Source organism: Pollicipes pollicipes, unplaced genomic scaffold (genome assembly GCF_011947565.3).
Source record: "Pollicipes pollicipes isolate AB1234 unplaced genomic scaffold, Ppol_2.1 Scaffold_2555;HRSCAF=2994_pilon_pilon_pilon, whole genome shotgun sequence".
Classification (NCBI taxonomy): domain Eukaryota; kingdom Metazoa; phylum Arthropoda; class Thecostraca; order Pollicipedomorpha; family Pollicipedidae; genus Pollicipes; species Pollicipes pollicipes.
Genome location: NW_023596136.1, coordinates 22,846,744 through 22,858,347, shown reverse-complemented (window position 1 = coordinate 22,858,347; position 11,604 = coordinate 22,846,744). Strand labels below are relative to the sequence as shown.

General features: G+C 55.9%; 1 protein-coding gene across 2 annotated transcripts in view; it reads left to right on the top strand.

The window, feature by feature from the left end:
• The first annotated feature begins 426 nt into the window (after nucleotides 1-426).
• The window catches only part of LOC119105439 (synaptogenesis protein syg-2), a 51,829-nt gene continuing 40,651 nt past the window's right edge, over nucleotides 427-11,604 (top strand). For both annotated transcript variants that reach the window (XM_037228906.1, XM_037228920.1), the window contains exon 1: nucleotides 427-587. In XM_037228906.1, coding sequence (XP_037084801.1) covers nucleotides 527-587 — 61 coding nt within the window. In that variant the 5' untranslated portion in view covers nucleotides 427-526. The remainder of the gene's footprint in view (nucleotides 588-11,604) is intronic.

The window sequence follows — 11,604 nt, the reverse complement described above, 5'->3', positions numbered from 1 at the left end:
AACGGTGACAGAAACAGCAGCCCGATATCTCATTAGAAACAGATGGTGCTCCAAGTGTACGCCGCCTAACCCATCCCAGCTTGCTGCCTGCTGTCGGTGATGCTGTTGCGCCCCCTTCCCCCTCCCACGGCCCCTCCGCGAGCTCCGTTTTCAATCACAGTTGGCAAATCATCAAGTACGCTTCGCAGCAGGACAATAGCCGACTGTCCACGGCCGGTCGCGATCCTTTGTTTGAGACCAACTTCCGTTATTAATGCAGCGGGTATTCGCCGCGTTGTCGACGATGCGCCGTGCGTAATACGCAAAACCTCTTCAGTTCCAATCCTCCAGCGACGGTGCTGCCGCTCTGCGGCGGGCGACGGCAGGCTCGGGACGTCTGCGACGGCGGCGGCGGCGCCGAATGCAGTTGTCCCCCGCGCTCCGGAGGAGTGGGTTGGAGTGTGTAGAGCGCCGCGCGTCGGCCAGTGGCGCTCGGAGCCGGCCACCGGCAGCAGCGCGAAGAAGCCCGAGTGCCTCGTCAAGGGCCATGGAGGTGACCCGAGCCGTCTGCCTGGTGACGCTCGTGCTGTGGACCTCGTCCGTCTCAGGTGAGTCCAAGGAGGACACCGTTTGCATGCGAGCGCCGTGTCGTGCCGCTCCCCGTCGCGCAGGATGGTATCGCCGTCAGTTATCGCGCGCGTCATCTGCCCGACTCGGCACGCGCGTGCTGCGGGGCTCGTTAGCTGACCGTGCTGCTTATCACCGCGGGCCCGGCCGACGGGGCGCCGTGTCGCGGCGGGATCTGCCGCAACCCCGGCACCTCCACGGAGTCAACACGCGCGGGCCCGCGCGACTTGCGCCAATTTCCGCCGCTCGTCTCTCCGAGTCGGTGCATTGTTGCCGCGTCCTGCCGTCAACACGTCGAACAAAGCCGCCTCCTTCAATCTGTAGCGGCGGCGACGTGGCCGAGCTCCCAGCGGGCCGGGCGTGAATTCGGCCAATCTTCCGGTCCACTCGCACGCCCCGTCGCCGCTCACGGGCGCCGCGGCGGCGCCGGCCACAGCATCTGGCGGCGCCAGCCCAGCGCCGCTAATCGCCGCTCGCCACCTCGTCTGCGCTACGGGCAGCAGAGGCTGCCCGCTCCTGCTCCGGGCAGCGCCGGGCTACTGCAGGGCGCCTCCGGGCGCGAAGGCTATCTGCACGGGAGAACTTGCGTCCGCCGCGCGGTGCTCCGGGCGGTGCGGATATTTTTCGCCTCGGTGGGCAGCGCGTGCTTTGGATCAATGACGCCGGAGGAGCCTGTTCGAACTGCTGCATGACAAGAGCGCCGAATTGGCTTCCATGCCTGCAAGCCGCTTTAAACGTCTGTAATGGCGGGGCTAGGACGTGCAAAGGTATTTCAATGGTATTCAGATGCAATTGGAGAAGGAGCCGCAGCTTTACACCACACTAACTCGTGGAATTATGGACAGTGGTCACGAATGTGGACGGGGCCCTTTTTCAGCGCCCGTCATTGTGATCTCGCTGAAGTAAGCTTTTAACATCGACGTACCACGCAGTACAAGCGGTAGTGTGCGTTAAAAAAGATTTGGTCGAATTCTTCAATGGAATGTGACGACGCGACCACAGCGGGAGGCTCATATCGTATGAATTCCATGGCCGTGTCTTGCCACCTTTTCTCCGCTACCAGCAGAGATTAACAGCTCCTCTGCTCACCATCTTAATGCTCCGCACCCCGCCAAGACGAAGCGTCCACACTCCCTCCGCCTGCGCCATGCACGCGGCGCGCCCTCGCCGCACGAGACCGGCGCCGGTGAAGCCGGGCTCAGAGCCGCCCGGCCACGGCGGCGGTCGTAAATCCATTAGCGGTCGCTTGCCGTGAGGCGCCCGTGGCCGACACCGGCTCACCATTGATCCCGGTGCGCGCCGAAGGCGGTCGTGCCCGGTCCTCACCCGCCCGTCCAAACAGGCCGGCCCGCTTTTTGTCACCTTGTTTTGGGCCGTGCGCTGGAGCGCCGCCGGTCCACAAAGGGGACAATAGTGGGACACGCGGCCGCGGGCCGTCCCGCCGCGCCCGGCCCGCCGGCGGTCCCATTACGGGACAGTGATGGAGCGGGGGGCGGCCAGAGACACCAGCGGACGGCGGCGGTCGCGCGGGCGGGCCGGAGTCGGGCGGAGGGGGGCGCCAAACATGGGCCGATGTGGAGCGGCGGGGGAGCAGACGCGCTTGGGAAGGATTGGTGTGACGGCTGCCGCTCCGGGAGGGTTCCAAAGGCGGTAGGCGGCAGAGGCGGTACGTCTAGTTTAGAAGTCAATAATGTGATGTGACGCTGTCGGGCGGAGTATCTGCTGCGTTACGCGCTAAAATGCGATTGGTTTGTTGAGTGGGGTGAGCTGCATGGTGATGTGGCTTAGAGAAAGGAATTTTGCTCGAAAGCTTTTATTACCGGCTTGAAAGACACACCCGGACAGCTCAGCGATGTAAAACAAATGGGTGGGTCTATAGCGCCAATGCAAGAGAGCCATCTTGTTTTTCAGTGTTATGGAAGGAGCTCGTGCGTCGCTGTGAGAATGCGTGAGGGAATGCGTAAGGCCGAGCAGCATTCACTTCCACCAGTGGAGTACAGATGGGATGCCTCTTGGACAGAGCCGAAGACGCCGCGCACGGCGGACGCTCCAATGCTGACAAAAACTGGGCGCGGTAGCTCAAGCGAAAGTGGAACTTTATGCAAATCCTTTCTTCGCCCCTGGAAAACGACGAAGAAGCTCTTGCTAACGGCTGCGTCACCAAGAACAGCGAGCAAACAAGCCTGCTCTGAACGTCCTCGTTCCAGTGCCTCTCCTCACGTGGTCAACGCCTGAACGCCAGAACAAGCGCGGCAAATGAGCTCATCTCGGTCCAAATGGCGTCCAGTGTTAACGAGGCCCGGGCGCAGCGCATGCCCTAGGGCCGGTAATCACGGCCGGGCGTCACCCAGCCGCTGGCGCCTGGCGCCGCTGGCGCCGGCGCCAGCTGACGGACGCAGAGCGGCGCGCCCGTCCGTCAGCGCGGCCTGCTGGCTCATCTGTGCCGAGATGGGCCCACCCGGGCCTCACCCGACCGATTACGCACTGCGGACGGCAATTACTGGCCGGCCGTTGTCGACGGCTGGCCGGGCTCGGCCGCCGAGACGGAGCGGGCGGCGGCGGCGGGCCGACCTCTCGGCCGCCGCCGCCGCCGCCGCCGCCGCCGCCGTCGCCGCCGCCAGCGCAGCACGGAAATAACAGCTTGTTGACGGCCACACCGGCTGCTCTTCGGCGCGCGTTTACATACTGCGCCGCGTAATGACAGCTCGGAGTCGGCTCATCAATCGTGTGGCGTCCTCTGCGCGGCGCGGCCGGCGACACCGCCCGGGGCTGACCCCTGGGTCACGCGCGAGAGCGACCGACGCCAGCGGCGCCCGAGGGCGGCGCCAGATGGGAGTGAAGCGCCTGGAGCGCGTGAGCTGTTCCGGGACCCTCGGCCACGTCCCGCGGCAGCGTCTGGGAGGCAGCTGGGCGGCTGGCGTGGCCTCAGCTGACGTACGCCAGGTGGGCTGCGACGCCGAGCAGCTGGCTCTGTGCGGCCCCAAGCTTCGTTGCAACAGCCTGCAAAACTGCGAGAGTTTATCGCCGGGTTGAGCTGTGAGCGGCTGGGCATCAGCGTACTACGATGCTACCCGTGGTGCAGCGTCACCCAACGCTGCACAGAGGAACCGGTGGTGCCATCGGATGAGTGAGATTTGACCCTTGGAAAGGCTCCCGCCGCGGTCTCAAATGCGCGACTCTGCTAGAGCGGACCGTGAGACTCATGTGCCGAGGCGGTTTGCAACTTCAAGCCTCTTGGGGTCCTATTTGCATGAGCTGTACCTTTGTTCCAGTAAATGGTTTGTGATGATGATGAATGGGGTCTGTTGGAAACGACATCCGCTTATGCAAACCTTGAGTGCGCGCTGCCACCAGTTACAACTGTTCGGCAGGAAGCTTAGTTCTAACGATGCGACTTCTGGCGCCAAACATGTCGCAACGCTCGCTGCTGAATGCATGTCTGAAACACCGGCCGGCGGCGCGGCGCTCCGCGGGAAGACTGCAGCGACTGGACAGGACGCTATCCCGGCGAGCGGTATAGACTGCGCCGCTGCAGCTTCGGGTCCGGCGGGCTGGCAGCTCTCCTCGCCCGTCCGTGACCGCGCCGAGCTGCAGCAGACGCGCCAACAGGGCGACAAGCACGGCTTAGAGGACCCTCACACTGTTCGCTGGGCAAATAAGTGGCAGTTTTAAAAAAAGCAAATCAAACAGTTCTCGAATATGCAATGGGGGTAAAGGAAAGTCGCCTGGTTGGCATAAATAAAAGAGCAATCTGTTGTTTGTTTGTTGCAATCTGTGTTACCATTGCACATATCGCATGCCGCTACGCTGTCGGCTGCGTCTATTTTCTACGCTGTTCTACGCTTCATCTTATATCACAGCGCTACGTAGAAGGCAAACCGTCTAAAACGGTCCTCGGGAGTGAACGACGACAATGAAATTGAAGCACTCAATCATTCCACAGTTGAGAGTTAACGACGATGCAACTTTAAAACAATGGCACAGTCATTTCGTCTGCTGTAAAGAAGACTTTTAAGTTCCGTGCTGCATGACGAAGTTCGGCAGTTGGAAACTTCATGCCTCATTTGACGATGAACCCGTGGTGCTATCTTCGTTGGTGGACTAAGCTACTCTGACTTCTTCCGGGCTTAATATTCGTGCAATGATTATGAACTTTGAAACTCTGAGCGGCTCGAGATGAGCTATCGCATGGCAAACTCTTAAGCCCCCCAAGTGACGTCCTCAGAAGAGACCTGATGAATGCTGATGGATTCCCTGGCGCAGGATACGGCAGAATATATTAGTCTTGCAACAAAACGCTCGACACATTGAATCAGCGATATAGAGGCATGACCTCTGGGAAATTCCTGAAATCTTGTGTTTTAGTTGGACACGCAATCACCAACAAGACATCTTGAGACGCGTGGCGAGGGGAACGCATAGCAGAATTCCAAATCTCTAATGCACTTGACATTATGGGTGTAAGAAGGAAATCACTCCATGCAATGATAAAGTCATTGCGCAGGGCCGGGTCGGATCGGGTCTTTCATTCAATCGCAATGTCCCCTAATGTTTCGTACAAGTCTTGCCTTTACAAAACATCTTGCATTTTGTAAACGCGAGCCGCCTCCCAGAATTTCAGCGTTTTGGGGCTCAACATCTCACCAACTGCCAGCGCCATCTCGAGACGGGATGCCTTTACTCGGTACATGTGGGATGCGTTGGTGGTGTGGCAGAGACCCGAACCAGGGAGTGACAGGCCCAGAGCCTAGCGCCCTAACCACTCTACCATTGCCCCTCTCCCGCTTCCCAGATTCCTGGCAATGGCTCCCCCGATTCCCAGATTCCTTGCAATTGCATGTCATATCTCAGCTATAACACGTGGATTATAGCTGGCCAGGGTTTGTGGGTGGCTGCTCACACATAGTTGACTGCAAACACATGGTTAATTCAGAAATGCCATATTCAAATGGACTATTATTGACACATGCATGGTGCCCCATTTGCACGAGGTGGTAAGCCACAACTAAAAATGCCTTGCTGTTTTCCGACGCGCGCCCAATGACTTTCAGATTGCCGTCGGCCTGCCAAATACGTTACTGTCTCCGAGGTATTTGATGCTGTCACGCAGGACACTGAAATGTGTGCTATACTCAAGTAGGTTGGTATTTGGATCTTGTAGAACTTGAACATTGCACTGGGGCGCTGCTTAGGTCGCTATGGCCAACTTTTCATGCTGTACATAAACTGCTGCTGAAAAAGCATTCTAGTTTCGCTGTTGTTTATTGATGTTTTCGGGCGTGCCAACTGCAGTGGTCACTTGGCGCCGATAGCGAGTTTTATTTTACCTAACTAATGAGCCGTGTAAAGAGTCCCGAAGTCGATATGTTTAAGGAACAAAAAGACCTGTTTAGATTCAAGAAAGCGCGAGTTGTTCCCTAAAATGTCACAGAGCGTCAGGGGCAAGTCACGCTGTCCAAAGTAACGTCGACGTTTTTCCACGAGGCGCGGATACGATAAGAGCACATGACCAACGGTGAGAACAGCACCACATCGATGGCAGATAGGCCTTTCGGCTCCTTGCAACAGATAACCGTGAGTTGCGTGCGTGTGCCCGATGCGTAGTCTGTAGAGCACCACCTCTTCCGGCCTGACCTGATCATTCTGATCTTCTGACCTGACCTGACCATTCCAGTTCTGCGTTTTCATGTCATGCGGCTCGATCGGAGTCATCAGGAATGAAGCAGCAAGTGGTGGACTGCGAATGCCAGATGGGGCACTAATGGTGTTTCAAAATATCGGTACCATATTACTTTAGTTGGAGCTTGTCAGATGGTTAAATAATCTCGTCAGTGGGGTTCACTGAGTCTTTCCTAGGGTTGGTTTTAAGCTCTGAGAGTTCGTTCATCCGTTTCGACAAATTCATTGTCTTGACTGGAACCAAATAACGATGTAGAGCAGTCCCCTCAGCGATGGGTAGTCTAGTGATTTGGAGACAAAGACATCGCAAATGATATCACTGTGGCCTGCCATCAAATCTGGTGCTCGTTGGAAACATGTTGCTAAGGCGCTGAGGCATTGGCGTTGAAGGTAACAACACAACTACTGACGGTTTTTTGGCTTTTACCGAACCCCAAATTGTCAAAAGAAGCGCAAACCGGGGTTAACATATGTCGGGCAGTCGTTAAGCGAAAATCGTTTGGCATCCTTTGTAAGAAATGCGCCACGATTTGTCGCGCTGGTTCAGTCAGTGGTGAATGCAGACTAAAACGGAATAAGCTGAATTAAAACGAAAACAACTGTGCAAACACAAAACAAACGCTGAAAACTACCTGTTCAAAAAACCTACCGTAACCCGTACCTTATCTAAAATATTTGTATCACTTCTGCCTTCAGAATTCCACAGTTACCGCACGCAGCCAACTTCAGCACGCTTGTACGGACTTATTTGCGATTACTCTTTCGGTGGCTAAGGCGCAGTGCCGCCACTGAGGCACCTATTATTTCTCTCATGCTAAAGCAGCGGAGCGAGCCACCAGTTCCCAGTTGGTATTTCCCTGTGACTCACACCGGCACTGATTGCAAGCCCCGGCTCCCTTCCGACGCCATGGACGGGGTCCGCCAGCGGCGAATACGCCGCCGTCGGAGGCGTGCCTAATCTTCCGGGTCGTGCGGCTGCTGCGCGTTTGACCTGTCACCACCACTGCGGCCACCCCGCCGCGCCGGCATATGCGATTGGCCCTATCGTGTCATCGGGCGGCGGCCAGTCGAGCGGCTAACGCCCGCGGGCATGAGCGGAGACGTGACGGACGGCCAGCGCGTCGACGTCGACCGAGTATTTCCGTCGCTGTCGACGCTCAAACACGGATCGCTGGCTCCTCGGCGCCGGGCATGCCAACAGTGTGTCGGATGGCGGCGGTGGGCACGCCCGCTGAATACAGAGCGGGTCGCGCCCGCCAGAGATAGCCCGCAGCCGGTCAGACCGCTGCACTGGTGCGCGAACTCGGTGGCCACGGGGCCGCGCACCCCTCCAACCAACTGAGAGGGGGCCGCGCCCCAACCCCTCCAACTTGCTGAGAGTGTAGCATTGGCCCTTTAGACGTTGACTGGAAGGAATTGACCAGAGCTGGCTATGCCCCCCCCCCCCTTCCGCTCCCAGCGTGAGAGGACTTCCATTGTCCCTGGACGGCTGGGTGCAGTCCTGCTGATGGCAAAACGACATGATTTAGTACGTCTGAACATTACATGACTGGACAGATCTTGCTCGCAAGGTTAGGTGACAGGATAGGGAAGTTTATCCAACTATGCCTGGCTTCGGCTGCCTTGATGATTGCATCAATGTTAGCCCATTCTTGTTACCCTGGGGAGGTTTTCTACCGTTGCCAGCCGACATGCATAAGAGGAGACTTTCAACAGTTGCAGTGTTGGTATAGTTTACTGGTCTACAACTTCAGTCTGGTGTACCGTCGACAGATCTCGGTTTTGGTGTATAAAGTATCACCAGTCCTGATTGGGTGGAATTGTTTATTCAAGTTGATGTCTTGCTGAGGATTTGTCTCAGGGCGATTGTGTACTCGATCTTTAGGTATTTATGATACCGTAAATAAACGTATGTCGTTTTAAGACCTGTGGCTGGTTCTTTCCAACGAAACATCTCCGATAAAAACCTGCCAAAATCCCTTTACAGCGTGCCGTTCCAACTCGCAATATTTGGGCTTCGTGTCGCCATTTCATCCACCCCTTGTTACCCGACCAGCAATGTCCGCTTCACGCCGCCTTGCTCAGGTGTATGAACCCCAGCTCGTAACACGTCCCGGAAATCGCTGCAATATCCGTTCGAGCCCGTCCCACGTCACCAGCCTGAGAACGGAGAGGGCTCCGAGAGGCCCTCCTGAGCGATAACAAGGTGGGCATGCGGCGCGGCGCGAGCATGACGAGCCGACCGACCCGGTGCGGCCTCCCCGTGAAATCGCGACCCCGGGCGGCAATGGCAGGCGCTGGTGCCCGGTCTGTCGATGTTTGCCTGCGATGGCTTCTTCATTGTGCGACGCTGATGGCGGAAAACGGACGGTGAGCGGGCCGACACCGAGAGGTGATGCCAAATACAAAGGCCAGGAGGTAAAGAAAGAGAGAGCATGAGAGAGAGAGAGAGAGAGAGAGAGAGAGAGAGAGAGAGAGAGACGAGCGAGATCTCTCTCTCTCTCTCTCTCTCTCTCTCTCTCTCTCTCTCTCTCTCTCTCGGCCTCTCCTCTCTCTCTCTCTCTCTCTCTACTCTCTCGCTCTCTCTCATCTCTCTCTCTCTCTTCTCTCTACTCTCCTTTATCCGACCGTCTCCTTAGGATTTTATTTCCCCCTTTGCTCGCTTTTTTCAGCCATGCCTGGATTGGCCATCAGAATAATTACTGCAATGTTACTTGTTACTACAATGTTACAAAATTACTCTTCGAAACTACCCAAGCAGTATGTTACTAAATGTCACTTATGACCGTCGGCACTCTGGTGACGCAATAGTCTTCTGAAACACGCCAAAGTGACCACTAGAGTCAAAGGCGGACACTTGACCCGTCACGGATGTCGCGGTGCTTTCGTCTGCCAGCGCTGCACGTCCCACGTCCACGTCGTCAGGGTGTCCGTCGACCGTCCACTGTCGCCGCCGCCGCCGCTGACGCCGGCGCCGGCGCCGGTGCCCAATACGGGGCCCCCGGCGGCGGCGGGCGCCGGGGCGCCGAGCATGCCCCGCCTGACCCGCCCTTGGCGCCGGGTCAGACGGACCGACGCCGGCCCGCCCGGCCCGGCCGGTAATAACGGCCGCGCCGCCGCACTCCATCAGCGCACACCGCCAATCGCGCCCGCCGGCGCTCCCACGGCGGGCGCCGCGGCCGCGCCGCGTTTCAATTTGTCGCCGCCGCGATTATTCGCGGCGTTTCATCATCGCGGTCGCGCCACCTTTGTCCGTCAAACAATTCGACCTGGTGAGGGCCTTTGACGGGTGGTGGGAGGCGGCGCGGGCTGGCGGTGCCCTCTGAACCCGCCGCTCTGTGCATGTCATTGTTCGGGAGGCGAAGGCTGGAACAATTCATTCCTGACACCGATGGCTCTTGTGTAAGTGGTGTTAATGCCAGACTTGTTCTAGCCCATCACAGTCAACACTAACAAATGAGTTCAAAAAGGGAATTAATGCTGTGCGTTTGAGTGCCGCAAGACAAGTAGAGTGCCTGTTCGCGTCCGTAAATCCTAAATATATTAGTAGGGTAAAGACCACAGGCAAGTTGCAGCCTCCTGCGCCGAATGGTCATTCGCTTGGGTTGTCAGAAGGCGTCATGGCAATCACTGCTTTGGTGACTCAAGTGCGAGATCTACCTCCAACCTGTGTCATATTGTCTATAAACTGAGGGCCAACTTTTGGGCATGACTTGTCGGAGGTAGAAGGCGTGGTGGGGAGGCCTGAGTGGGGGAGGGGCGCTGATCCGACTCAAGTTTGGATGATAATGCCATATAACGCCAGGATGTTCTGAGTTGAACCGCCGTCATCAGATAAGTGATTATACGAGAGTATGCCCATCATTCGACGCGTCAGACGATCCATGCCGCGGCGTCATTAACTTAGCCAATCTCTTCCGACCTCATCCTTCATCCGAACAAGTTCAGCTTGAGGATTCATGCGGATCCTTGAGGTATTTTGGTCGAGAAGCGAACGAGCCGGAACTTGGTGCGGCCCGGCCCAGAAACGAGCCCCAGACGCTCGAGCTGCGAGTCCAGACTTCGTCGCCCGGCGGCGGCGGATGGGCAGCCGGTGCCAGGGCGTGCAGGATTGCCGAGGCCGCCTCTGGATGGAGGTAATCGCCGCAAGCAATCAATTAAACGCCCGCGCAATCTTGCAGGTAATTTGTCGCGGAGCGGGATGCCTTTTCAGTGCGATTAGATGCGCGTTTTGTGGCACCTGCTATGTATTCGCGCCGGGGTCGCATTTGGCTCGAAGCTTTTTCAAGAGGGAGGTGGGGAAATCATTCCGGGTGTTTCTCTTTGACATCTACTACATAGATGGCAGGTGAAGCTAATCGTGTCCATCGCATCGGCGTAGTTTGAATGGCGTTGATCAAATTTTTGCTGGTGACCATTTTTCTTATTAAAATCCAGTTACAGTTGAAGTGGTACCTGACAAAATAGAATAAAACGTCCCCAGCCTGTCCATCAAAAACCGAGAAAGCTGCTGAAAGGCCTAAAATTGGACATATTTGCTCCATTCCAGTCCTAGGTGTTCGGTAACAAAACGATATCGATCAACATTTTTGTTTTACACTTATTGTGAGTGGGCAGAGAGTTAATACTGGTGTTAAATTACAAATTTTCACGCCTGGCCAGCAAAAATCCACATCCGTGTCATAAGAAAAAGTGGGCCCTAAGATTTCTAACCTAGCGCTGATATATCTACAACGTACAACTATCTTTCATCTAAGCAACCAAAAGAGTGTTGTCGTCCCATAATTAAAATGCAAGGGAAGCGGCGTCTGTGCGTATTTTGGAATGTAGATTTTGTTCTGCAGAATAGACGACCCAGCTGTGCATATACTTTTACATATCCCAGGACAGAGAGTTGCCGTTTTAGACCGAATAAGCTCCAAGCTCAACTTAGAGATGTGACTGCAGGCCTGATTGGCTTACCATGGCAAATAGCTGGTTGGCAGGGCATCCATCATATGAATACCAGGAGTTGTTTTCCAGTCGAGAAGGACATTTTTACCGCATTAATATTTTTAAAGAATGCCGGTAAGAAAAAACCAACCCATTAAAGCAATTAAATCTTTCTAAATATTTGTGCTTCAGCTGTTCAGACCATTAGGCTGTCAAACTAGATTGACGGATGTTTCTCAGCAGAAATTAAACTAATGAAGCATCAAACCATTCTTCACCGCACGGTAATAGGCGATTAAAATACATCTGCATCAGATAATTCCCCGTGGGGAGCAGTGCATACAAAAACAGATAACTGATGGCATTTATCTGTCTGGCGCCAGCGTT